The following is a 27674-nucleotide window of genomic DNA, read 5'->3' on the forward strand; positions in this document are numbered from 1 at the left end:
TGCCTCACAGTGACACGGGGGCACAGTGGGTTAACACTGCTGCCTCACAGTGACACGGTGACACAGTGGGTTAACACTGCTGCCTCACAGTGACACGGGGGCACAGTGGGTTCGCGCTGCTGTCTCACAGTGACACGGTGACACAGTGGGTTAACACTGCTGCCTCACAGTGACACGGGGGCACAGTGGGTTCGCGCTGCTGCCTCACAGTGACACGGTGGCACAGTGGGTTCGCGCTGCTGCCTCACAGTGACACGGTGGCACAGGGGGTTCACGCTGCTGTCTCACAGTGACACGGTGGCACAGTGGGTTAACACTGCTGCCTCACAGTGACACGGTGACACAGTGGGTTAACACTGCTGCCTCACAGTGACACGGGGGCACAGTGGGTTAACACTGCTGCCTCACAGTGACACGGGGGCACAGTGGGTTAACACTGCTGCCTCACAGTGACACGGTGACACAGTGGGTTAACACTGCTGCCTCACAGTGACATGGTGACACAGTGTGTTAACACTGCTGTCTCACAGCGACACGGTGACACAGTGGGTTAACACTGCTGCCTCACAGTGACACGGTGACACAGTGGGTTAACACTGCTGCCTCACAGTGACATGGTGACACAGTGTGTTAACACTGCTGTCTCACAGCGACACGGGGGCACAGTGGGTTAACACTGCTGCCTCACAGTGACACGGTGACACAGTGGGTTAACACTGCTGCCTCACAGTGACACGGGGGCACAGGGGGTTAACACTGCTGCCTCACAGTGACACGGTGACACAGTGGGTTAACACTGCTGCCTCACAGTGACACGGGGGCACAGTGGGTTAACACTGCTGTCTCACAGTGACACGGTGACACAGTGGGTTAACACTGCTGCCTCACAGTGACACGGGGGCACAGGGGGTTAACACTGCTGCCTCACAGTGACACGGTGACACAGTGGGTTAACACTGCTGCCTCACAGTGACACGGGGGCACAGTGGGTTCGCGCTGCTGCCTCACAGTGACACGGTGACACAGTGGGTTAACACTGCTGCCTCACAGTGACACGGTGACACAGTGTGTTAACACTGCTGCCTCACAGTGACACGGGGGCACAGGGGGTTAACACTGCTGCCTCACAGTGACACGGGGGCACAGTGGGTTAACACTGCTGCCTCACAGTGACACGGGGGCACAGTGGGTGAACACTGCTGCCTCACAGTGACACGGTGACACAGTGGGTTAACACTGCTGCCTCACAGTGACACGGGGGCACAGGGGGTTAACACTGCTGTCTCACAGTGACACGGTGACACAGTGGGTTCGCGCTGCTGCCTCACAGTGACACGGTGGCACAGTGGGTTCGCGCTGCTGCCTCACAGTGACACGGGGGCACAGTGGGTTCACGCTGCTGCCTCACAGTGACACGGGGGCACAGTGGGTTCGCGCTGCTGCCTCACAGTGACACGGGGGCACAGTGGGTTAACACTGCTGCCTCACAGTGACACGGGGGCACAGTGGGTTAACACTGCTGCCTCACAGTGACACGGGGGCACAGGGGGTTCGCGCTGCTGCCTCACAGTGACACGGGGGCACAGTGGGTTAACACTGCTGCCTCACAGTGACACGGGGGCACAGGGGGTTAACGCTGCTGTCTCACAGTGACACGGGGGCACAGGGGGTTAACACTGCTGCCTCACAGTGACACGGGGGCACAGTGGGTTAACACTGCTGCCTCACAGTGACACGGTGACACAGTGGGTTAACACTGCTGCCTCACAGTGACACGGGGGCACAGTGGGTTAACACTGCTGCCTCACAGTGACACGGTGACACAGTGGGTTAACACTGCTGCCTCACAGTGACACGGGGGCACAGTGGGTTAACACTGCTGTCTCACAGTGACACGGTGGCACAGTGGGTTAACACTGCTGCCTCACAGTGACACGGTGACACAGTGGGTTAACACTGCTGCCTCACAGTGACACGGTGGCACAGTGGGTTAACACTGCTGCCTCACAGTGACACGGGGGCATAGTGGGTTAACACTGCTGCCTCACAGCGACACGGTGGCACAGTGGGTTAACACTGCTGCCTCACAGTGACACGGTGACACAGTGGGTTAACACTGCTGCCTCACAGTGACACGGTGACACAGTGGGTTAACACTGCTGTCTCACAGTGACACGGGGGCACAGTGGGTTAACACTGCTGCCTCACAGTGACACGGTGGCACAGTGGGTTAACACTGCTGCCTCACAGTGACACGGTGACACAGTGGGTTAACACTGCTGCCTCACAGTGACACGGTGACACAGTGGGTTAACACTGCTGTCTCACAGTGACACGGGGGCACAGTGGGTTCGCGCTGCTGCCTCACAGTGACACGGTGACACAGTGGGTTAACACTGCTGCCTCACAGTGACACGGGGGCACAGTGGGTTAACACTGCTGCCTCACAGTGACACGGTGGCACAGTGGGTTAACACTGCTGCCTCACAGTGACACGGTGACACAGTGGGTTAACACTGCTGTCTCACAGTGACACGGTGGCACAGTGGGTTAACACTGCTGTCTCACAGTGACACGGGGGCACAGGGGGTTCGCGCTGCTGCCTCACAGTGACACGGGGGCACAGTGGGTTAACACTGCTGCCTCACAGTGACACGGGGGCACAGTGGGTTAACACTGCTGCCTCACAGTGACACGGTGACACAGTGGGTTAACACTGCTGCCTCACAGTGACACGGGGGCACAGTGGGTTAACACTGCTGCCTCACAGTGACACGGGGGCACAGGGGGTTAACACTGCTGCCTCACAGTGACACGGGGGCACAGTGGGTTCACGCTGCTGCCTCACAGTGACACGGTGACACAGTGGGTTAACACTGCTGCCTCACAGTGACACGGGGGCACAGTGGGTTAACACTGCTGCCTCACAGTGACACGGGGGCACAGGGGGTTAACACTGCTGTCTCACAGTGACACGGTGACACAGTGGGTTAACACTGCTGCCTCACAGTGACACGGTGACACAGTGGGTTAACACTGCTGCCTCACAGTGACACGGTGACACAGTGGGTTAACACTGCTGCCTCACAGTGACACGGGGGCACAGTGGGTTAACACTGCTGCCTCACAGTGACACGGGGGCACAGTGGGTTAACACTGCTGCCTCACAGTGACACGGGGGCACAGGGGGTTAACACTGCTGCCTCACAGTGACACGGGGGCACAGGGGGTTAACACTGCTGCCTCACAGTGACACGGGGGCACAGTGGGTTAACACTGCTGCCTCACAGTGACACAGTGGCACAGTGGGTTAACACTGCTGCCTCACAGTGACACGGTGACACAGTGGGTTAACACTGCTGCCTCACAGTGACACGGTGACACAGTGGGTTAACACTGCTGCCTCACAGTGACACGGTGACACAGTGGGTTAACACTGCTGCCTCACAGTGACACGGTGACACAGTGGGTTCGCGCTGCTGCCTCACAGTGACACGGGGGCACAGGGGGTTAACACTGCTGTCTCACAGTGACACGGGGGCACAGTGGGTTCGCGCTGCTGCCTCACAGTGACACGGGGGCACAGGGGGTTAACACTGCTGTCTCACAGTGACACGGGGGCACAGGGGGTTAACACTGCTGCCTCACAGTGACACGGGGGCACAGTGGGTTAACACTGCTGCCTCACAGTGACACGGGGGCACAGGGGGTTAACACTGCTGCCTCACAGTGACACGGGGGCACAGGGGGTTAACACTGCTGCCTCACAGTGACACGGGGGCACAGTGGGTTAACACTGCTGCCTCACAGTGACACGGTGACACAGTGGGTTAACACTGCTGCCTCACAGTGACACGGTGACACAGTGGGTTAACACTGCTGCCTCACAGTGACACGGTGACACAGTGGGTTAACACTGCTGCCTCACAGTGACACGGTGACACAGTGGGTTCGCGCTGCTGCCTCACAGTGACACGGGGGCACAGGGGGTTAACACTGCTGTCTCACAGTGACACGGTGACACAGTGGGTTAACACTGCTGCCTCACAGTGACACGGGGGCACAGTGGGTTAACACTGCTCCCTCACAGTGACACGGTGACACAGTGGGTTCGCGCTGCTGCCTCACAGTGACACGGGGGCACAGTGGGTTCGCGCTGCTGCCTCACAGTGACACGGGGGCACAGGGGGTTAACACTGCTGCCTCACAGTGACACGGGGGCACAGTGGGTTAACACTGCTGCCTCACAGTAACACGGTGACACAGTGGGTTAACACTGCTGCCTCACAGTGACACGGGGGCACAGTGGGTTAACACTGCTGCCTCACAGTGACACGGTGACACAGTGGGTTCGCGCTGCTGCCTCACAGTGACACGGGGGCACAGTGGGTTAACACTGCTGCCTCACAGTGACACGGGGGCACAGTGGGTTAACACTGCTGCCTCACAGTGACACGGTGGGTTAACACTGCTGCCTCACAGTGACACGGGGGCACAGTGGGTTCGCGCTGCTGTCTCACAGTGACACGGTGACACAGTGGGTTAACACTGCTGCCTCACAGTGACACGGGGGCACAGTGGGTTCGCGCTGCTGCCTCACAGTGACACGGTGGCACAGTGGGTTCGCGCTGCTGCCTCACAGTGACACGGTGGCACAGGGGGTTCACGCTGCTGTCTCACAGTGACACGGTGGCACAGTGGGTTAACACTGCTGCCTCACAGTGACACGGTGACACAGTGGGTTAACACTGCTGCCTCACAGTGACACGGGGGCACAGTGGGTTAACACTGCTGCCTCACAGTGACACGGGGGCACAGTGGGTTAACACTGCTGCCTCACAGTGACACGGTGACACAGTGGGTTAACACTGCTGCCTCACAGTGACATGGTGACACAGTGTGTTAACACTGCTGTCTCACAGCGACACGGTGACACAGTGGGTTAACACTGCTGCCTCACAGTGACACGGTGACACAGTGGGTTAACACTGCTGCCTCACAGTGACATGGTGACACAGTGTGTTAACACTGCTGTCTCACAGCGACACGGGGGCACAGTGGGTTAACACTGCTGCCTCACAGTGACACGGTGACACAGTGGGTTAACACTGCTGCCTCACAGTGACACGGGGGCACAGGGGGTTAACACTGCTGCCTCACAGTGACACGGTGACACAGTGGGTTAACACTGCTGCCTCACAGTGACACGGGGGCACAGTGGGTTAACACTGCTGTCTCACAGTGACACGGTGACACAGTGGGTTAACACTGCTGCCTCACAGTGACACGGGGGCACAGGGGGTTAACACTGCTGCCTCACAGTGACACGGTGACACAGTGGGTTAACACTGCTGCCTCACAGTGACACGGGGGCACAGTGGGTTCGCGCTGCTGCCTCACAGTGACACGGTGACACAGTGGGTTAACACTGCTGCCTCACAGTGACACGGTGACACAGTGTGTTAACACTGCTGCCTCACAGTGACACGGGGGCACAGGGGGTTAACACTGCTGCCTCACAGTGACACGGGGGCACAGTGGGTTAACACTGCTGCCTCACAGTGACACGGGGGCACAGTGGGTGAACACTGCTGCCTCACAGTGACACGGTGACACAGTGGGTTAACACTGCTGCCTCACAGTGACACGGGGGCACAGGGGGTTAACACTGCTGTCTCACAGTGACACGGTGACACAGTGGGTTCGCGCTGCTGCCTCACAGTGACACGGTGGCACAGTGGGTTCGCGCTGCTGCCTCACAGTGACACGGGGGCACAGTGGGTTCACGCTGCTGCCTCACAGTGACACGGGGGCACAGTGGGTTCGCGCTGCTGCCTCACAGTGACACGGGGGCACAGTGGGTTAACACTGCTGCCTCACAGTGACACGGGGGCACAGTGGGTTAACACTGCTGCCTCACAGTGACACGGGGGCACAGGGGGTTCGCGCTGCTGCCTCACAGTGACACGGGGGCACAGTGGGTTAACACTGCTGCCTCACAGTGACACGGGGGCACAGGGGGTTAACGCTGCTGTCTCACAGTGACACGGGGGCACAGGGGGTTAACACTGCTGCCTCACAGTGACACGGGGGCACAGTGGGTTAACACTGCTGCCTCACAGTGACACGGTGACACAGTGGGTTAACACTGCTGCCTCACAGTGACACGGGGGCACAGTGGGTTAACACTGCTGCCTCACAGTGACACGGTGACACAGTGGGTTAACACTGCTGCCTCACAGTGACACGGGGGCACAGTGGGTTAACACTGCTGTCTCACAGTGACACGGTGGCACAGTGGGTTAACACTGCTGCCTCACAGTGACACGGTGACACAGTGGGTTAACACTGCTGCCTCACAGTGACACGGTGGCACAGTGGGTTAACACTGCTGCCTCACAGTGACACGGGGGCATAGTGGGTTAACACTGCTGCCTCACAGCGACACGGTGGCACAGTGGGTTAACACTGCTGCCTCACAGTGACACGGTGACACAGTGGGTTAACACTGCTGCCTCACAGTGACACGGTGACACAGTGGGTTAACACTGCTGTCTCACAGTGACACGGGGGCACAGTGGGTTAACACTGCTGCCTCACAGTGACACGGTGGCACAGTGGGTTAACACTGCTGCCTCACAGTGACACGGTGACACAGTGGGTTAACACTGCTGCCTCACAGTGACACGGTGACACAGTGGGTTAACACTGCTGTCTCACAGTGACACGGGGGCACAGTGGGTTCGCGCTGCTGCCTCACAGTGACACGGTGACACAGTGGGTTAACACTGCTGCCTCACAGTGACACGGGGGCACAGTGGGTTAACACTGCTGCCTCACAGTGACACGGTGGCACAGTGGGTTAACACTGCTGTCTCACAGTGACACGGGGGCACAGGGGGTTCGCGCTGCTGCCTCACAGTGACACGGGGGCACAGTGGGTTAACACTGCTGCCTCACAGTGACACGGGGGCACAGTGGGTTAACACTGCTGCCTCACAGTGACACGGTGACACAGTGGGTTAACACTGCTGCCTCACAGTGACACGGGGGCACAGTGGGTTAACACTGCTGCCTCACAGTGACACGGGGGCACAGGGGGTTAACACTGCTGCCTCACAGTGACACGGGGGCACAGTGGGTTCACGCTGCTGCCTCACAGTGACACGGTGACACAGTGGGTTAACACTGCTGCCTCACAGTGACACGGGGGCACAGTGGGTTAACACTGCTGCCTCACAGTGACACGGGGGCACAGTGGGTTAACACTGCTGCCTCACAGTGACACGGGGGCACAGTGGGTTCGCGCTGCTGCCTCACAGTGACACGGGGGCACAGTGGGTTAACACTGCTGCCTCACAGTGACACGGTGACACAGTGGGTTAACACTGCTGTCTCACAGTGACACGGTGACACAGTGGGTTAACACTGCTGTCTCACAGTGACACGGTGACACAGTGTGTTAACACTGCTGTCTCACAGTGACACGGTGACACAGTGTGTTAACACTGCTGTCTCACAGTGACACGGGGGCACAGTGGGTTAACACTGCTGTCTCACAGTGACACGGTGACACAGTGGGTTCGCGCTGCTGCCTCACAGTGACACGGTGACACAGTGGGTTCGCGCTGCTGCCTCACAGTGACACGGTGACACAGTGGGTTAACACTGCTGCCTCACAGTGACACGGGGGCACAGTGGGTTCGCGCTGCTGCCTCACAGTGACACGGTGACACAGTGGGTTCGCGCTGCTGCCTCACAGTGACACGGTGACACAGTGGGTTAACACTGCTGCCTCACAGTGACACGGTGACACAGTGGGTTCGCGCTGCTGCCTCACAGTGACACGGGGGCACAGTGGGTTAACACTGCTGTCTCACAGTGACACGGTGACACAGTGGGTTAACACTGCTGCCTCACAGTGACACGGTGGCACAGTGGGTTAACACTGCTGCCTCACAGTGACACGGTGACACAGTGGGTTAACACTGCTGTCTCACAGTGACACGGGGGCACAGTGGGTTAACACTGCTGCCTCACAGTGACACGGTGGCACAGTGGGTTGACACGGTGGCACAGTGGGTTAACACTGCTGCCTCACAGTGACACGGTGACACAGTGGGTTAACACTGCTGCCTCACAGTGACACGGGGGCACAGTGGGTTAACACTGCTGCCTCACAGTGACACGGGGGCACAGTGGGTTAACACTGCTGCCTCACAGTGACACGGTGACACAGTGGGTTCGCGCTGCTGCCTCACAGTGACACGGTGACACAGTGGGTTAACACTGCTGCCTCACAGTGACACGGGGGCACAGTGGGTTAACACTGCTGCCTCACAGTGACACGGTGACACAGTGGGTTAACACTGCTGTCTCACAGTGACACGGTGACACAGTGGGTTAACACTGCTGTCTCACAGTGACACGGGGGCACAGTGGGTTAACACTGCTGCCTCACAGTGACACGGGGGCACAGTGGGTTAACACTGCTGCCTCACAGTGACACGGTGACACAGTGGGTTAACACTGCTGTCTCACAGTGACACGGGGGCACAGTGGGTTAACACTGCTGCCTCACAGTGACACGGGGGCACAGGGGGTTCACGCTGCTGTCTCACAGTGACACGGGGGCACAGTGGGTTAACACTGCTGCCTCACAGTGACACGGTGACACAGTGGGTTAACACTGCTGCCTCACAGTGACACGGTGACACAGTGGGTTCACGCTGCTGCCTCACAGTGACACGGGGGCACAGTGGGTTAACACTGCTGTCTCACAGTGACACGGGGGCACAGTGGGTTAACACTGCTGCCTCACAGTGACACGGTGACACAGTGGGTTAACACTGCTGTCTCACAGTGACACGGTGACACAGTGGGTTAACACTGCTGCCTCACAGTGACACGGTGACACAGTGGGTTCGCGCTGCTGCCTCACAGTGACACGGGGGCACAGTGGGTTAACACTGCTGCCTCACAGTGACACGGGGGCACAGGGGGTTCACGCTGCTGTCTCACAGTGACACGGGGGCACAGTGGGTTCACGCTGCTGCCTCACAGTGACACAGTGACACAGTGGGTTAACACTGCTGCCTCACAGTGACACGGGGGCACAGTGGGTTCACGCTGCTGCCTCACAGTGACACGGGGGCACAGTGGGTTCGCGCTGCTGCCTCACAGTGACACAGTGACACAGTGGGTTCACGCTGCTGCCTCACAGTGACACGGGGGCACAGTGGGTTCGCGCTGCTGTCTCACAGTGACACGGGGGCACAGGGGGTTAACACTGCTGCCTCACAGTGACACGGGGGCACAGTGGGTTAACACTGCTGCCTCACAGCGACACGGTGACACAGTGGGTTAACACTGCTGCCTCACAGTGACACGGTGACACAGTGGGTTCGCGCTGCTGCCTCACAGTGACACGGGGGCACAGGGGGTTAACACTGCTGCCTCACAGTGACACGGGGGCACAGGGGGTTCACGCTGCTGCCTCACAGTGACACGGGGGCACAGTGGGTTCGCGCTGCTGCCTCACAGTGACACGGTGACACAGTGGGTTCGCGCTGCTGCCTCACAGTGACACGGTGACACAGTGGGTTAACACTGCTGCCTCACAGTGACACGGGGGCACAGTGGGTTAACACTGCTGCCTCACAGTGACACGGGGGCACAGTGGGTTCGCGCTGCTGCCTCACAGTGACACGGTGACACAGTGGGTTCGCGCTGCTGCCTCACAGTGACACGGTGGCACAGTGGGTTAACACTGCTGTCTCACAGTGACACGGTGACACAGTGGGTTCGCGCTGCTGTCTCACAGTGACACGGGGGCACAGTGGGTTAACACTGCTGCCTCACAGTGACACGGGGGCACAGTGGGTTAACACTGCTGCCTCACAGTGACACGGGGGCACAGTGGGTTAACACTGCTGCCTCACAGTGACACGGGGGCACAGTGGGTTAACACTGCTGTCTCACAGTGACACGGGGGCACAGTGGGTTCGCGCTGCTGCCTCACAGTGACACGGTGACACAGTGGGTTAACACTGCTGCCTCACAGTGACACGGTGACACAGTGGGTTAACACTGCTGTCTCACAGTGACACGGGGGCACAGTGGGTTCGCGCTGCTGCCTCACAGTGACACGGTGACACAGTGGGTTAACACTGCTGCCTCACAGTGACACGGTGACACAGTGGGTTAACACTGCTGCCTCACAGTGACACGGGGGCACAGTGGGTTCGCGCTGCTGTCTCACAGTGACACGGTGACACAGTGGGTTAACACTGCTGCCTCACAGTGACACGGTGACACAGTGGGTTAACACTGCTGCCTCACAGTGACACGGGGGCACAGTGGGTTCGCGCTGCTGTCTCACAGTGACACGGTGACACAGTGGGTTCGCGCTGCTGCCTCACAGTGACACGGGGGCACAGTGGGTTCGCGCTGCTGCCTCACAGTGACACGGTGACACAGTGGGTTCGCGCTGCTGTCTCACAGTGACACGGTGGCACAGTGGGTTCGCGCTGCTGCCTCACCGCTAGGGGCACGGGTTCCATTCCCAGCCTCGGGTCACTGTGTGGAGTCTGCACATCCTCCCCGTGTCTGCGTGGGTTTCCTCTGGGTGCTCCAGTTTCCTCCCACACTCCAAAGATGTGTGGGTTAGGGGGATTGGCCATGCTAAATTGGCCCTTAGTGTCCAAAGATGTGTAGGTTAGGGGGGATTGGCCATGCTAAATTGGCCCTTAGTGTCCAAAGATGTGTAGGTTAGGGTGGATTGGCTATGCTAAATTGGCCCTTAGTGTCCAAAGATGTGCAGGTTAGGGTGGATTGGCCGTGCTAAATTGTCCTTTAGTGTCCAAAGATGTGTAGGTTAGGGTGGATTGGCCGTGCTAAATTGTCCTTTAGTGTCCAAAGATGTGTAGGTTAGGGTGGATTGGCCGTGCTAAATTGCCCCTTAGTGTCCAAAGATGTGTAGGTTAGGGTGGATTGGCCATGCTAAATTGCCCCTTAGTGTCCAAAGATGTGTAGGTTAGGGTGGATTGGCCATGCTAAATTGCCCCTTAGTGTCCAAAGATGTGTAGGTTAGGGTGGATTGGCCATGCTAAATTGCCCCTTAGTGTCCAAAGATGTGTAGGTTAGGGTGGATTGGCCATGCTAAATTGCCCCTTAGTGTCCAAAGATGTGTAGGTTAGGGTGGATTGGCCGTGCTAAATTGTCCTTTAGTGTCCAAAGATGTGTAGGTTAGGGGGATTGGCCATGCTAAATTGCCCCTTAGTGTCCAAAGATGTGTAGGTTAGGGTGGATTGGCCGTGCTAAATTGTCCTTTAGTGTCCAAAGATGTGTAGGTTAGGGTGGATTGGCCATGCTAAATTGTCCCTTAGTGTCCCAAAGATGTGTAGGTTAGGGGGATTGGCCATGCTAAATTGCCCCTTACTGTCCAAAGATGTGCAGGTTAGGGTGGATTGGCCATGCTAAATTGCCCCTTAGTGTCCAAAGATGTGTAGGTTAGGGTGGATTGGCTATGCTAAATTGGCCCTTAGTGTCCAAAGATGTGCAGGTTAGTGTGGATTGGCCGTGCTAAATTGTCCTTTAGTGTCCAAAGATGTGTAGGTTAGGGTGGATTGGCCGTGCTAAATTGCCCCTTAGTGTCCAAAGATGTGTAGGTTAGGGTGGATTGGCCATGCTAAATTGCCCCTTAGTGTCCAAAGATGTGTAGGTTAGGGTGGATTGGCCATGCTAAATTGCCCCTTAGTGTCCAAAGATGTGTAGGTTAGGGTGGATTGGCCATGCTAAATTGCCCCTTAGTGTCCAAAGATGTGTAGGTTAGGGTGGATTGGCCATGCTAAATTGCCCCTTAGTGTCCAAAGATGTGTAGGTTAGGGTGGATTGGCCGTGCTAAATTGTCCTTTAGTGTCCAAAGATGTGTAGGTTAGGGTGGATTGGCCATGCTAAATTGTCCCTTAGTGTCCCAAAGATGTGTAGGTTAGGGGGATTGGCCATGCTAAATTGCCCCTTAGTGTCCAAAGATGTGTAGGTTAGGGTGGATTGGCCGTGCTAAATTGTCCTTTAGTGTCCAAAGATGTGTAGGTTAGGGTGGATTGGCCGTGCTAAATTGTCCTTTAGTGTCCAAAGATGTGTAGGTTAGGGTGGATTGGCCATGCTAAATTGCCCCTTAGTGTCCAAAGATGTGTAGGTTAGGGTGGATTGGCCATGCTAAATTGCCCCTTAGTGTCCAAAGATGTGTAGGTTAGGGTGGATTGGCCATGCTAAATTGCCCCTTAGTGTCCAAAGATGTGTAGGTTAGGGTGGATTGGCCGTGCTAAATTGTCCTTTAGTGTCCAAAGATGTGTAGGTTAGGGTGGATTGGCCATGCTAAATTGTCCCTTAGTGTCCCAAAGATGTGTAGGTTAGGGGGATTGGCCATGCTAAATTGCCCCTTACTGTCCAAAGATGTGCAGGTTAGGGTGGATTGGCCATGCTAAATTGCCCCTTAGTGTCCCAAGATGTGCAGGTTAGGGTGGATTGGCCATGCTAAATTGTCCCTTAGTGTCCAAAGATGTGTAGGTTAGGGTGGATTGGCCGTGCTAAATTGTCCCTTAGTGTCCAAAGATGTGTAGGTTAGGGTGGATTGGCCGTGCTAAATTGTCCCTTAGGCTCAGGGGGATCAGAAGCGTCAATGTGTGGGGTTACGGGGATAGGACCGGCGTGGGATTGTTGTTGGTGCAGACTCGATGGGCCGAATGGCCTCCTTTAGCACTGTAGTGAATCTATGATCCAAGAGTCTCAATATTATTCAGGGAATAAACCACAACTCCTTTTCCGTGAAATTGCTCCGTTTAATAACACCAGCATCGGGGAAGACACCTTCCCGATTACCAATCGCGCTCCATGGCCACGTTTACCAGGCTGGGAATCGGTTTTCAGAGACATGAAATAACCAGTCGGTCAGATTCTTGGGGGGTGACGCACCACTGGACTCAGACTGGCGTCAAAACTCCAGAAGGGCAGACTCGCTAATGCAAGAGAGCGCGCAGACTCGGACAATTCCTGGGGGAGTTGGGGGGTGAGATTTTCTTATGGGGAAAGGTTTGAACAGGTCTAGGGCTGGGGGGGGGGGGGGGGTAGCCCATTTGAGTTAAGAAGAACGAGAGATGATTGCATTGAAACCTAGCAGATCCTGGAGGGGGTGGCGGCCCAATGGGGAATGCTAAGAGAATGTCCCGTCCCCCCTCCTCCCGTGGGGGTGAATCTAGAATGGGTAGGGGGGATATGCTAAGAGAATGTCACCCCCTCCCTCCTCCCGTGGGGGTGAATCTAGAATGGGTAGGGGGGATATGCTAAGAGAATGTCCCCCCTCCTCCTCCCGTGGGGGTGAATCTAGAACGGGGAGGGGGAATATGCTAAGAGAATGTCCCCCCTCCTCCCATGGGGGTGAATCTAGAATGGGGAGGGGGAATATGCTAAGAGAATGTCACCCCCCTCTGCCCCGCCTCCCGTGGGGGTGAATCTAGAATGAGCAGGGGGAATATGCTAAGAGAATGTCACCCCCCCCTCCTCCCGTGGGGGTGAATCTAGAATGGGTAGGGGGGAATGCTAAGAGAATGTCCCCCCCCCTCCTCCCGTGGGGGTGAACCTAGAATGGGTAGGGGGGATGCTAAGAGAATGTCACCCCCCCCTCCTCCCGTGGGGGTGAATCTAGAATAGGGAGGGGGGATATGCCAAGAGAATGTCACCCCACCCCCTTCTCCCATGGGGGTGAATCTAGAATGGGGAGGGGAATATGCTAAGAGAATGTCACCCCCCCCTCTCCTCCCGTGGGGGTGAATCTAGAATGGGGAGGGGGTGATATGCCAAGGGAATGTCACCCCCCTCTGCCCCTCCTCCCGTGGGGGTGAATCTAGAATGAGCAGGGGGATATAGGGGGCATGGTTTCGGAATAAGAGGGTCTTTTTCTCTCCCCCATTGAAGTCCAAGAGGAGGAGGAATGTCTTCTCTTGGAGGTGGTCAGACTATGGAATTCTACCCCCCCCCCCACCCCACCCCGGACTGTCGTGGGGGTTCGGAGGTTATGGGGGGAGGGACAGGACTGAGAGGAAATGGGAGTGAAGACCACACAAATCAGATCAGATACCATCGAATGGCCCCCTGCTGGTGTCATCTTTGACAGCGAGTAGTCTCACAACACCAGGTTAAAGTCCAACAGGTTTATTCGGCAGCACGAGCTTTCGGAGCGCTGCTCCTTCGTCAGGTGAGTGCAGGAATTGGTTCACACAGGCTCAATTACAAGATAATGGTTGGGATGAGAGTCTTAACGGCTAATCAAGTCTTTACAGGTGCAGACAATGAGTGGAGAGAGGGTTAAGTACAGGTTAAAGAGATGTGAATCGTCTCAGGCCAGGACAGTTAGTGAGATTGAGCCAGCCCAGACAACTCGTGGGAGTTACAGATAGCGTGACACGAAGATACTTGACAATCTTATCATCTTTGTCCACAGAATCGACGCTGACATATCCTTTCAATCCCCTCTCCCCCCCCCTCACCACCAGCTTCTCATTACTTCCACACTCGAATCCAGCAAATCCTCGCCTGTAACCCCGAGGTGAGCTTCGGATCAATGAGAATAAAACGGCCACTTGTCATCGTGACGATTCATCGGAACGATTAACAATAATAATAATGGGCAGCGCGGTGGCACAGTGGGGTTAGCACTGCTGCCTCACAGCGCCAGGGACCCGGGTTCGATTCCCGGCTCGGGTCACTTGTCTGTGCGGAGTTTGCACGTTCTCCCCGTGTCTGCGTGGGTTTCCTCCAAAAATGTGCAGGTTAGGTGGATTGGCCAGGCTAAATTGTCCCTTAGTGTCAGGGGGGGAATTGCAGGGAAATACGTGGGGTTACGGGGATAGGGGCCTGGGTGGGATTGTGGTCGGTGCAGACTCGATGGGCCGAATGGCCTCCTTCTGCACTGTAGGGATTCTAGGTTTGGAATGAATGTGGTGGGAAGTTGTTGGAGGAGATTCTGAGAGACAGGATTTATTCGCATTTGATGGGATGGACAGTCAGAGGCTTTTTCCACAGAGTGGAAGGGCCAACTGCAAGAGGGTTGGGGGTAGGGCCTGGGTGGGATTGTGGTCGGTGCAGTGCTCGATGGGCCGAATGGCCTCCTTCTGCACTGTAGGGTTTCTATGAGGGTTTAAGGTGGGAAGGGGCAAGTTCAAGGTGAGATGCGCGGGGAAGTTTTTCACACAGAGGGTGGTGGGTGCCTGGAAGACGCTGCCAGTGAAGGTGGGGGAAGCGGGCTCCTTAATGACATCCAAGGTGTGTCTTGATGGACACAAATGGGAGGCGATCAGAGGGATGGGTGCAGACTCGGTGGGCCGAAGGGCCTGTGCTGTATCGTTCTCTGTTGATAGGGCTGGCCGCACTTAACGAATCCTGGCATTCCGCCCACCCTCCCCACCCAGGGGGTGTCTGGGAAACAGGCGAGACGCTGCCAGGCTGACTGCCGTTCAGCTCTCTCCCCCCTCCCTCCCCGGGCCAAGTCCCCATTACCTGGTCCTGCGTGGGGATTTCCCCCGTCACGAGCAGCCAGAACAGACCCTCGGGAAGGGGTTCCTCTCCGCCGGGCGCCTTTGGTAAGAGTTTCTGACACTCTGGTATGCTGTAGCCGCGAAACCGAATACCCTGGAACCCCAGAGAAGAGGGAAAGAGACGGGGGCGTCAGTCACGAACAAACACGCAGAGTGTCGACCGGGTCGGAGATCAGGCTCCCACAACTCCAGCAAACCCCCCACCCTCACAAAGACCGACTCCACTTCCCGCACCATTGGTGGTCATGCCTTCACCTGCCTGGGGTCTAATCTCTTTACCACCCTTCCTAGACCTCTCCATCTCTCTACCTCTGCTACGACTCTCACCAACTTTTACAGATGCTCCATAGAAAGCATCTTCACGTGACCTCCCCTAGATCTTTTCGTACCCCTCCTTACGCCCTTTTAACGAAGTAGAAAGGGTCGAGAGAGCTTCAGGTTTTTAGGTGTCCAGATCACCAACAACCTGTCCTGGTCCCCCCCACGCCGACACTATAGTTAAGAAAGCCCCACCAACACCTCAACTTTCTCAGAAGACTAAGGAAATTCGTCATGTCCGCTACGACTCTCACCAACTTTTACAGATGCCCCATAGAAAGCATCCTTCCCGGGTGTATCACAGCTCGGTCTGGGGCTCCTGCTCTGCCCAAGACCGCAAGGAACTACAAAGGGTTTGTGTGTGTGAACGTAGCCCAGTCCCATCACGCAAACCAGCCTCCCATCCATTGACTCCGTCTACACTTCCCGCTGCCTCGGGGAAAAGCAGCCGGCATAATCAAGGACCCCCCCCCCCCACGCACCCCGGACATTCTCTCTTCCACCTTCTTCCGTCGGGGAAAAAGATACAAAAGTCTGAGGTCACGTACCGACCGACTCAAGAACAGCTTCTTCCCTGCTGCTGCCGTCAGACTTTTGAATGGACCCTACCTCGCATTAAGCTGATCTTTCTCTACACCCCGAGCTGTGACTGTGACACTACATTCTGCACCCTCTCCTTTCCTTCTCTATGAACGGTATGCTTTGTCTGTATAGCGCGCAAGAAACAATACTTTTCACTGTGTCCCAATAATAAATTAATTCAAATCCTTTGAGTTATTCCCTCCCACTGTGGCCTCCCTATGGGAATATCTCACATGGATCAGGATGGAACGGACCCTCAGGTGCTGGGCTATGTTCCTGCCGCTGTACAACACAGGGTGTTGATGAATCATCTCCCCTTTCTGGCAACAGATCTGCTGTGCTGCCACTGATACACACACACACCATCCCGACTTGGAAACATACCGGCTGCTCCTTCACTGTGGCCAAAATCCTGGAACTCCCTCCCTAACAGCGCTGTGGGTGTACCTACACCACACACACGGGGACTGACTGATGTCCAATCACAATCCTGGAACTCCCTAACAGCGCTCTGGGTGTACCTACATCACACACGGGGACTGACTGATGTCCAATCGCAGTCCTGGAACTCCCTCCCTAACAGCGCCCTGGGTGTGCCTACATCACACACGGGGACTGACGTGTCCAATCACAGTCCTAGAGCTCCCTCCCTGACAGCACTGTGGGTGTACCTACACCACACACGGGGACTGACTGATGTCCAATCACGATCCTGGAACTCCCTAACAGCGCTGTGGGTGTACCTACACCACACACACACGGGGACTGACTGATGTCCAATCACGATCCTGGAACTCCCTAACAGCGCTGTGGGTGTACCTACACCCCACACACACGGGGACTGACTGATGTCCAATAACAATCCTGGAGCTCCCTCCCTGACAGCGCTGTGGGTGTACCTACACCACACACACACGGGGACTGCTGCAGGTTCGAGAACACGGACGAGCCGCCACCTTCTCGAGGGGCAGTGAGGGATGGGGTAACAAAAGCTGGGCCCAGCCCAGCGACCCCCACATCTGTTGAAAGGAGAATAGAAACTACAGATCTGTCTATCCCCGCACTGTGGAACTAAACCAGAACTGTAAAGAAGGCTGAGCAGCTCTGAAAGGATAGGCGGCCTCTGATGAGGACCAGCGCTGGCTTACAAACATAGAGCACTTAGAGAAGGTGAAAAGTTACAACGTCGTACCTCATCTGGATCCAGTACCGATGTTTCATACACTAAGCCCTTCATCCCCCGCATACCACCGTACACCTGAAAGGGGACAATAACAAACCGTCAATAAAAATATCAACCAACAAACAAACAAAATTACAGCACAGGAACCCGGTAAAGACGGCAGATTTCCTTCCCTAAAGGGACACCAGGGAACCAGATAGGGTTTTTCCCCAACAATCGGCAATGGGTCATCAGTAGATTCTTAATTCCAGATATTTTTTACTGAATTCAAATTCCCACCAACAGCCGTGGCGGGATTCGAACCCAGATCCCCAGAACATTAGCCGAGTTTCTGGATTAATAGCCTGGTGATAATACCACTAGTCCATCGCCTTGGACTAACCGATTCCCAGCTCGGGTCACTGCCTGTGTTGGAGTTTGCACATTCTCCCCGTGTCTGCGTGGGTTTCCTCCGGGTGCTCCGGTTTCCTCCCACAGTCCAAAGATGTGTGGGTTAGGTTGATTGGCCAGGTTAAAAATTGCCCCTTAGTGTCCTGGGATGTGTAGGTTAGAGGGATTAGCGGGTAAAATATGTAGGGATGTGGGGGTAGGGCCTGGGTGGGATTGTGGTCGGTGCAGACTCGATGGGCCGAATGGCCTCTTTCTGTACTGTAGGGTTTCTATGATTCTTTGACCTTCCCTAATGAATTATAGAAAATGCTTAATCAAGGGCAGCGCAGTGGTTAGCACTGCTGCCTCACAACGCCAGGGACCCGGGGTCGACCCCTGGCTTAGGGTCACTGTCTGTGCGGAGTCGGCACGTTCTCCCCGTGTCTGCGTGGGTTTCCTCCGGGTGCTCCGGCTTCCTCCGAAATATGTGTTGGTTCGGTGGACTGACCGTGCTAAATTCTCCCTTAGCGTCCCAAAGATGTGTAGGTTAGGGTGGATTGGCCGTGCTAAATTGCCCCTTAGTGTCCAAAGATGTGTAGGTTAGGTGGATTGGCCATGCTAAATTGCCCCTTAGTGTCCAAAGATGTGCAGGTTAGGGTGGATTGGCCATGGTAAATTGCCCCTTAGTGTCCAAAGATGTGCAGGTTAGGTGGATTGGCCATGCTAAATTGCCCCTTAGTGTCCAAAGATGTGCAGGTTAGGGTGGATTGGCCATGGTAAATTGTCCCTTAGTGTCCAAAGATGTGTAGGTTAGGGTGGATTGGCCGTGCTAAATTGTCCCTTAGTGTCCAAAGATGTGTAGGTTAGGGTGGATTGGCCGTGCTAAATTGCCCCTTGGTGTCAGGGAGATTAGCAGGGTAAATAAGTGGGGTTGCGGGAATAGGGCCTGGGTGGGATTGTAATCAGTGCAGACTCGATGGGCCGAATGGTCTCCTTCTGCACTGTAGGGACTCTATGATTCTATTCATAGAGCTATCGATATCAATTGATAAAAACCACAATACATATTGACACTTTGGACCCAGAGGGCGCGCACGGCTCTCTCAGTCAATGCTGTGAGCGATCAAGCACTAACCTCACTTCACTTCTCCTCGCTTTACCTGAGAATGACTTCAGTCATATCGGCAGGAAAAATACTCCCCCCCCCCCCCCCCTCCCTGCAGACATCTCCAAAGACAGAAAGGCAGATACTCCGTACCATGTCGACATTAATTTGCCCGATAACCGTTTTGCCATGCTGTTGTTTGAAAGTCTTGATTCTGGACTGTTCCTTGGGGATGAGATCAGCAAGAACTTCCTTTAAATTCTGGAAGCACAAAACAAGTACTCAGTAAACGTTCCGTACAATACAGACAGGGCCAGGAGTCTCCACCACCGACTCTCCACAAACTCCCGCAGGGCTGTCCCCGAATCTCCCAGCGCAGGACGCCAAGAGGATGTCCCCACCCCCGTCCCCTGGGTGCAAAATCGAGAACGAGACGGAGGGAGAGGAGCAGAGACTCGACACAAAGGGTCGTGAATGTAGCCCAGTCCCACCACACAAACCAGCCTCCCATCCATTGACTCCGTCTACACTTCCCGCTGCCTTGGGGAAAAGCAGCCGGCATAATCAAGGACCCCCCCCCAACACACCCCGGACATTCTCTCTTCCACCTTCTTCCGTCGGGGGAAAAAGATACAAAAGTCTGAGGTCACGTACCGACCGACTCAAGAACAGCTTCTTCCCTGCTGCTGCCGTCAGACTTTTGAATGGACCGACCTCGCGTTAAGTTGATCTTTCTCCACACCCCGAGCTGTGACTGTAACACTACATTCTGCACCCTCTCCTTTCCTTCTCTATGAACGGTATGCTTTGTCTGTATAGTGTGCAGGAAACAATAATTCTCACTGTATACTAATACATGTGGCAATAATAAACCAAATCGAAAGATGGAGGGAGGGAGGGAGAGGGGCAGAGAGGGAGGGAGGGAGGGAGAGGGGCAGAGAGGGAGGGAGGGAGAGGGGCAGAGAGGGAGGGAGGGAGGGAGAGGGGCAGAGAGGGAGGGAGGGAGGGAGAGGGGCAGAGAGGGGAGGGAGGGAGGGGAGAGGGGCAGAGAGGGAGGGAGGGAGGGAGGGAGGGAGGGAGAGGGGCAGAGAGGGAGGGAGGGGAGAGGGACAGAGAGGGAGGGAGGGAGGGAGGGGGCAGAGAGGGAGGGAGGGAGGGAGAGGGGCAGAGAGGGAGGGAGGGAGGGAGAGGGGCAGAGAGGGAGGGAGGGAGGGAGAGGGGCAGAGAGGGAGGGAGGGAGGGAGAGGGGCAGAGAGGGAGGGAGGGAGAGGGGCAGAGAGGGAGGGAGGGAGGGAGAGGGGCAGAGAGGGAGGGAGGGAGGAGAGGGGCAGAGAGGGAGGAGGGAGGGAGGGAGAGGGCAGAGAGGGAGGGAGGGAGGGAGAGGGGCAGAGAGGGAGGGAGGGAGAGGGGCAGAGAGGGAGGGAGGGAGGGAGGGAGGGAGAGGGGCAGAGAGGGAGGGAGGGGGCAGAGAGGGGCAGAGAGGGAGGGAGAGGGGCAGAGAGGGAGGGAGGGAGAGGGGCAGAGAGGAGGGAGGGAGGGAGAGGGGCAGAGAGGGAGGGAGGGAGGGAGAGGGGCAGAGAGGGAGGGAGGGAGGGAGAGGGGCAGAGAGGGAGGGAGGGAGGGAGAGGGGCAGAGAGGGAGGGAGGGAGGGAGAGGGGCAGAGAGGGAGGGAGGAGGGAGGGAGGGAGAGGGGCAGAGAGGGAGGGAGGGAGGGAGAGGGGCAGAGAGGGAGGGAGGGAGGGAGAGGGGCAGAGAGGGAGGGAGGGAGGGAGAGAGGGCAGAGAGGGAGGGAGGGAGGGAGAGGGGCAGAGAGGGAGGGAGAGGGGCAGAGAGGGAGGGAGAGGGGCAGAGAGGGAGGGAGGGAGGGAGAGGGGCAGAGAGGGAGGGAGGGAGGGAGAGGGGCAGAGAGGGAGGGAGGGAGGGAGAGGGGCAGAGAGGGAGGGAGGGAGGGAGAGGGGCAGAGAGGGAGGGAGGGAGGGAGAGGGGCAGAGAGGGAGGGAGGGAGGGAGAGGGGCAGAGAGGGAGGGAGAGGGGCAGAGAGGGAGGGAGGGAGGGAGAGGGGCAGAGAGGGAGGGAGGGAGGGAGAGGGGCAGAGAGGGAGGGAGGGAGGGAGAGGGGCAGAGAGGGAGGGAGGGAGGGAGAGGGGCAGAGGGGAGGGAGGGAGGGAGAGGGGCAGAGAGGGAGGGGAGGGAGGGAGGAGAGGGCAGAGAGGGAGGGAGGGAGGGAGAGGGGCAGAGAGGGAGGGAGGGAGGGAGAGGGGCAGAGAGGGAGGGAGGGAGGGAGAGGGGCAGAGAGGAGGGAGGGAGGGAGAGGGGCAGAGAGGGAGGGAGGGAGAGGGGCAGAGAGGGAGGGAGGGAGAGGGGCAGAGAGGGAGGGAGGGAGAGGGGCAGAGAGGGAGGGAGGGAGAGGGGCAGAGAGGGAGGGAGGGAGGGAGAGGGGCAGAGAGGGAGGGAGGGAGAGGGGCAGAGAGGGAGGGAGGGAGAGGGGCAGAGAGGGAGGGAGGGAGAGGGGCAGAGAGGGAGGGAGGGAGAGGGGCAGAGAGGGAGGGAGGGAGAGGGCAGAGAGGGGAGGGAGAGGGGCAGAGAGGGAGGGAGGGAGGGAGAGGGGCAGAGAGGGAGGGAGGGAGAGGGGCAGAGAGGGAGGGAGGGAGAGGGGCAGAGAGGGAGGGAGGGAGAGGGGCAGAGAGGGAGGGAGGGAGAGGGGCAGAGAGGGAGGGAGGGAGAGGGGCAGAGAGGGAGGGAGGGAGAGGGGCAGAGAGGGAGGGGAGGGAGAGGGGCAGAGAGGGAGGGAGGGAGGAGGAGGGGCAGAGAGGGAGGGAGGGAGAGGGGCAGAGAGGGAGGGAGGGAGAGGGGCAGAGAGGGAGGGAGGGAGAGGGGCAGAGAGGGAGGGAGGGAGAGGGGCAGAGAGGGAGGGAGGGAGAGGGGCAGAGAGGGAGGGAGGGAGAGGGGCAGAGAGGAGGGAGGGAGAGGGGCAGAGAGGGAGGGAGGGAGAGGGGCAGAGAGGGAGGGAGGGAGAGGGGCAGAGAGGGAGGGAGGGAGAGGGGCAGAGAGGGAGGGAGGGAGAGGGGCAGAGAGGGAGGGAGGGAGAGGGGCAGAGGGAGGGAGGGAGAGGGGCAGAGAGGGAGGGAGGGAGAGGGGCAGAGAGGGAGGGAGGGAGAGGGGCAGAGAGGGAGGGAGGGAGAGGGGCAGAGAGGGAGGGAGGGAGAGGGGCAGAGAGGGAGGGAGGGAGAGGGGCAGAGAGGGAGGGAGGGAGAGGGGCAGAGAGGGAGGGAGGGAGAGGGGCAGAGAGGGAGGGAGGGAGAGGGGCAGAGAGGGAGGGAGGGAGAGGGGCAGAGAGGGAGGGAGGGAGAGGGGCAGAGAGGGAGGGAGGGAGAGGGGCAGAGAGGGAGGGAGGGAGAGGGGCAGAGAGGGAGGGAGGGAGAGGGGCAGAGAGGGAGGGAGGGAGAGGGGCAGAGAGGGAGGGAGGGAGAGGGGCAGAGAGGGAGGGAGGGAGAGGGGCAGAGAGGGAGGGAGGGGAGAGGGGCAGAGAGGGAGGGAGGGAGAGGGGCAGAGAGGGAGGGAGGGAGAGGGGCAGAGAGGGAGGGAGGGAGAGGGGCAGAGAGGGAGGGAGGGAGAGGGGCAGAGAGGGAGGGAGGGAGAGGGGCAGAGAGGGAGGGAGGGAGAGGGGCAGAGAGGGAGGGAGGGAGAGGGGCAGAGAGGGAGGGAGGGAGAGGGGCAGAGAGGGAGGGAGGGAGAGGGGCAGAGAGGGAGGGAGGGAGAGGGGCAGGGAGGGAGGGAGGGAGAGGGGCAGGGAGGGAGGGAGGGAGAGGGGCAGAGAGGGAGGGAGGGAGGGAGAGGGGCAGAGAGGGAGGGAGGGAGAGGGGCAGAGAGGGAGGGAGGGAGAGGGGCAGAGAGGGAGGGAGGGAGGGAGAGGGGCAGAGAGGGAGGGAGGGAGAGGGGCAGAGAGGGAGGGAGGGAGAGGGGCAGAGAGGGAGGGAGGGAGAGGGGCAGAGAGGGAGGGAGGGAGAGGGGCAGAGAGGGAGGGAGGGAGAGGGGCAGAGAGGGAGGGAGGGAGAGGGGCAGAGAGGGAGGGAGGGAGAGGGGCAGAGAGGGAGGGAGGGAGAGGGGCAGAGAGGGAGGGAGGGAGAGGGGCAGAGAGGGAGGGAGGGAGAGGGGCAGAGAGGGAGGGAGGGAGAGGGGCAGAGAGGGAGGGAGGGAGAGGGGCAGAGAGGGAGGGAGGGAGAGGGGCAGAGAGGGAGGGAGGGAGAGGGGCAGAGAGGGAGGGAGGGAGAGGGGCAGAGAGGGAGGGAGGGAGAGGGGCAGAGAGGGAGGGAGGGAGAGGGGCAGAGAGGGAGGGAGGGAGAGGGGCAGAGAGGGAGGGAGGGAGAGGGGCAGAGAGGGAGGGAGGGAGAGGGGCAGAGAGGGAGGGAGGGAGAGGGGCAGAGAGGGAGGGAGGGAGAGGGGCAGAGAGGGAGGGAGGGAGAGGGGCAGAGAGGGAGGGAGGGAGAGGGGCAGAGAGGGAGGGAGGGAGAGGGGCAGAGAGGGAGGGAGGGAGAGGGGCAGAGAGGGAGGGAGGGAGAGGGGCAGAGAGGGAGGGAGGGAGAGGGGCAGAGAGGGAGGGAGGGAGAGGGGCAGAGAGGGAGGGAGGGAGAGGGCAGAGAGGGAGGGAGGGAGAGGGGCAGAGAGGGAGGGAGGGAGAGGGGCAGAGAGGGAGGGAGGGAGAGGGGCAGAGAGGGAGGGAGGGAGAGGGGCAGAGAGGGAGGGAGGGAGAGGGGCAGAGAGGGAGGGAGGGAGAGGGGCAGAGAGGGAGGGAGGGAGAGGGCAGAGAGGGAGGGAGGGAGAGGGGCAGAGAGGGGAGGGAGGGAGAGGGGCAGAGAGGGAGGGAGGGAGAGGGGCAGAGAGGGAGGGAGGGAGAGGGGCAGAGAGGGAGGGAGGGAGAGGGGCAGAGAGGGAGGGGAGGGAGAGGGGCAGAGAGGGAGGGAGGGAGAGGGGCAGAGAGGGAGGGAGGGAGAGGGGCAGAGAGGGAGGGAGGGAGAGGGGCAGAGAGGGAGGGAGGGAGAGGGGCAGAGAGGGAGGGAGGGAGAGGGGCAGAGAGGGAGGGAGGGAGAGGGGCAGAGAGGGAGGGAGAGGGGCAGAGAGGGAGGGAGGGAGAGGGCAGAGAGGGAGGGAGGGAGAGGGGCAGAGAGGGAGGGAGGGAGAGGGGCAGAGAGGGAGGGAGGGAGAGGGGCAGAGAGGGAGGGAGGGAGAGGGGCAGAGAGGGAGGGAGGGAGAGGGGCAGAGAGGGAGGGAGGGAGAGGGGCAGAGAGGGAGGGAGGGAGAGGGGCAGAGAGGGAGGGAGGGAGAGGGGCAGAGAGGGAGGGAGGGAGAGGGGCAGAGAGGGAGGGAGGGAGAGGGGCAGAGAGGAGGGAGGGAGAGGGGCAGAGAGGGAGGGAGGGAGAGGGGCAGAGAGGGAGGGAGGGAGAGGGGCAGAGAGGGAGGGAGGGAGAGGGGCAGAGAGGGAGGGAGGGAGAGGGGCAGAGAGGGAGGGAGGGAGAGGGGCAGAGAGGGAGGGAGGGAGAGGGGCAGAGAGGGAGGGAGGGAGAGGGGCAGAGAGGGAGGGAGGGAGAGGGGCAGAGAGGGAGGGAGGGAGAGGGGCAGAGAGGGAGGGAGGGAGAGGGGCAGAGAGGGAGGGAGGGAGAGGGAGGGGGGCAGAGAGGGAGAGGGGCAGAGAGGGAGGGAGGGAGAGGGGCAGAGAGGGAGGGAGGGAGAGGGGCAGAGAGGGAGGGAGGGAGAGGGGCAGGGAGGGAGAGGGGCAGAGAGGGAGGGAGGGAGAGGGGCAGAGAGGGAGGGAGGGAGAGGGGCAGAGAGGGAGGGAGGGAGAGGGGCAGAGAGGGAGGGAGGGAGAGGGGCAGAGAGGGAGGGAGGGAGAGGGGCAGAGAGGGAGGGAGGGAGAGGGGCACAGAGGGAGGGAGGGAGAGGGGCAGAGAGGGAGGGAGGGAGAGGGGCAGAGAGGGAGGGAGGGAGAGGGGCAGAGAGGGAGGGAGGGAGAGGGGCAGAGAGGGAGGGAGGGAGAGGGGCAGAGAGGGAGGGGGGCAGAGGGGCAGAGAGGGAGGGAGGGAGAGGGGCAGAGAGGGAGGGAGGGAGAGGGGCAGAGAGGGAGGGAGAGGGGCAGAGAGGGAGGGAGGGAGAGGGGCAGAGAGGGAGGGAGGGAGAGGGGCAGAGAGGGAGGGAGGGAGAGTGGCAGAGAGGGAGGGAGGGAGAGGGGCAGAGAGGGAGGGAGGGAGAGGGGCAGAGAGGGAGGGAGGGAGAGGGGCAGAGAGGGAGGGAGGGAGAGGGGCAGAGAGGGAGGGAGGGAGAGGGGCAGAGAGGGAGGGAGGGAGAGGGGCAGAGAGGGAGGGAGGGAGAGGGGCAGAGAGGGAGGGAGGGAGAGGGGCAGAGAGGGGAGGGAGGGAGAGGGGCAGAGAGGGAGGGAGAGGGGCAGAGAGGGAGGGAGAGGGGCAGAGAGGGAGGGAGGGAGAGGGGCAGAGAGGGAGGGAGGGAGAGGGGCAGAGAGGGAGGGAGGGAGAGGGGCAGAGAGGGAGGGAGGGCGAGGGGCAGAGAGGGAGGGAGGGCGAGGGGCAGAGAGGGAGGGAGGGCGAGGGGCAGAGAGGGAGGGAGGGCGAGGGGCAGAGAGGGAGGGAGGGCGAGGGGCAGGGAGGGAGGGAGGGCGAGGGGCAGGGAGGGGAGGGAGGGAGAGGGGCAGAGAGGGAGGGAGGGGAGGGGAGGGCAGAGAGGGAGGGAGGGAAGGGGCAGAGAGGGAGGGAGGGAGAGGGGCAGAGAGGGAGGGAGGGAGAGGGGCAGAGAGGGAGGGAGGGAGAGGGGCAGAGAGGGAGGGAGGGAGAGGGGCAGAGAGGGAGGGAGGGAGAGGGGCAGAGAGGGAGGGAGGGAGAGGGGCAGAGGGAGGGAGGGAGAGGGGCAGAGAGGGAGGGAGGGAGAGGGGCAGAGAGGGAGGGAGGGAGAGGGGCAGAGAGGGAGGGAGGGAGGGGCAGAGAGGGAGGGGAGGGAGGAGGGGCAGAGGGGGGAGGGAGGGGGGGGGCAGAGGGGGAGGGAGGGAGGGGGGCAGAGGGGGGAGGGAGGGAGGGGGGCAGAGGGGGAGGGAGGGAGGGGGCAGAGGGGGGAGGGAGGGAGGGGGCAGAGGGGGGAGGGAGGGAGGGGGCAGAGGGGAGGGAGGGAGGGGGGCAGAGGGGGAGGGAGGGAGGGGGCAGAGGGGGAGGGGAGGGAGGGGGCAGAGGGGGGAGGGAGGGAGGGGGGCAGAGGGGGAGGGAGGGAGGGGGGCAGAGGGGGAGGGGAGGGAGGGGGGCAGAGGGGGAGGGAGGGAGGGGGCAGAGGGGAGGGAGGGAGGGGGCAGAGGGGGGAGGGAGGGGAGGGGGGCAGAGGGGGAGGGAGGGAGGGGGGCAGAGGGGGAGGGAGGGAGGGGGGCAGAGGGGGGGAGGGAGGGAGGGGGGCAGGGAGGAGGGGGGAGGGAGGAGGAGGGGGCAGAGGGGGAGGGAGGGAGGGGGGGGCAGAGGGGGGAGGGAGGGAGGGGGGCAGAGGGGGGAGGGAGGGAGGGGGGCAGAGGGGGAGGGAGGGAGGGGGCAGAGGGGGGAGGGAGGGAGGGGGGCAGAGGGGGGAGGGAGGGAGGGGGGCAGAGGGGGGAGGGAGGGAGGGGGGCAGAGGGGGGAGGGAGGGAGGGGGCAGAGGGGGGAGGGAGGGAGGGGGCAGAGGGAGGGAGGGAGGGGGCAGAGGGGGGAGGGAGGGAGGGGGCAGAGGGGGGAGGGAGGGAGGGGGCAGAGGGGGAGGGAGGGAGGGGGGCAGAGGGGGGAGGGAGGGAGGGGGGCAGAGGGGGGAGGGAGGGAGGGGGCAGGAGGGGGGAGGGAGGGATGGGGGCAGAGGGGGAGGGAGGGAGAGGGGCAGAGGGGAGGGAGGGAGAGGGGCAGAGGGGAGGGAGGGAGAAGGGCAGAGGGGAGGGAGGGAGAGGGGCAGAGAGGGAGGGAGGGAGAAGGGGCAGAGAGGGAGGGAGGGAGAAGGGGCAGAAGGGGGGGGAGGGAGGGGGGAGGGAGGGAGAGGGGCAGAGAGGGAGGGAGGGAGAGGGGCAGAGAGGGAGGGAGGGAGAGGGGCAGAGAGGGAGGGAGGGAGAGGGGCAGAGAGGGAGGGAGGGAGAGGGGGCAGAGAGGGAGGGAGGGAGAGGGGCAGAGAGGGAGGGAGGGAGAGGGGCAGAGAGGGAGGGAGGGAGAGGGGCAGAGAGGGAGGGAGGGAGAGGGGCAGAGAGGGAGGGAGGGAGAGGGGCAGAGAGGGAGGGGAGGGAGAGGGGCAGAGAGGGAGGGAGGGAGAGGGGCAGAGAGGGAGGGAGGGAGAGGGGCAGAGAGGGGAGGGAGGGAGAGGGGCAGAGAGGGGAGGGAGGGAGAGGGGCAGAGAGGGAGGGAGGGAGAGGGGCAGAGAGGGAGGGAGGGAGAGGGGCAGAGAGGGAGGGGAGGGAGAGGGGCAGAGAGGGAGGGAGGGAGAGGGGGCAGAGAGGGGAGGGAGGGAGGAGGGGCAGAGAGGGAGGGAGG

General features: G+C 60.3%; 1 protein-coding gene across 1 annotated transcript; it reads right to left on the bottom strand.

Moving 5' to 3' along the window:
- Nucleotides 1–15555: 15555 nt before the first annotated feature.
- cs (citrate synthase) lies at nucleotides 15556–19431 on the bottom strand (the record flags this gene model as incomplete). The annotated part of the gene is made up of 3 exons (XM_078208488.1): nucleotides 15556–15687; nucleotides 17686–17751; nucleotides 19304–19431. Coding segments are annotated over 3 exons (326 nt in total), but the record flags the coding sequence as incomplete, so codon positions are not given.
- Nucleotides 19432–27674: the final 8243 nt, after the last annotated feature.

Source organism: Mustelus asterias, unplaced genomic scaffold (genome assembly GCF_964213995.1).
Source record: "Mustelus asterias unplaced genomic scaffold, sMusAst1.hap1.1 HAP1_SCAFFOLD_3796, whole genome shotgun sequence".
Classification (NCBI taxonomy): domain Eukaryota; kingdom Metazoa; phylum Chordata; class Chondrichthyes; order Carcharhiniformes; family Triakidae; genus Mustelus; species Mustelus asterias.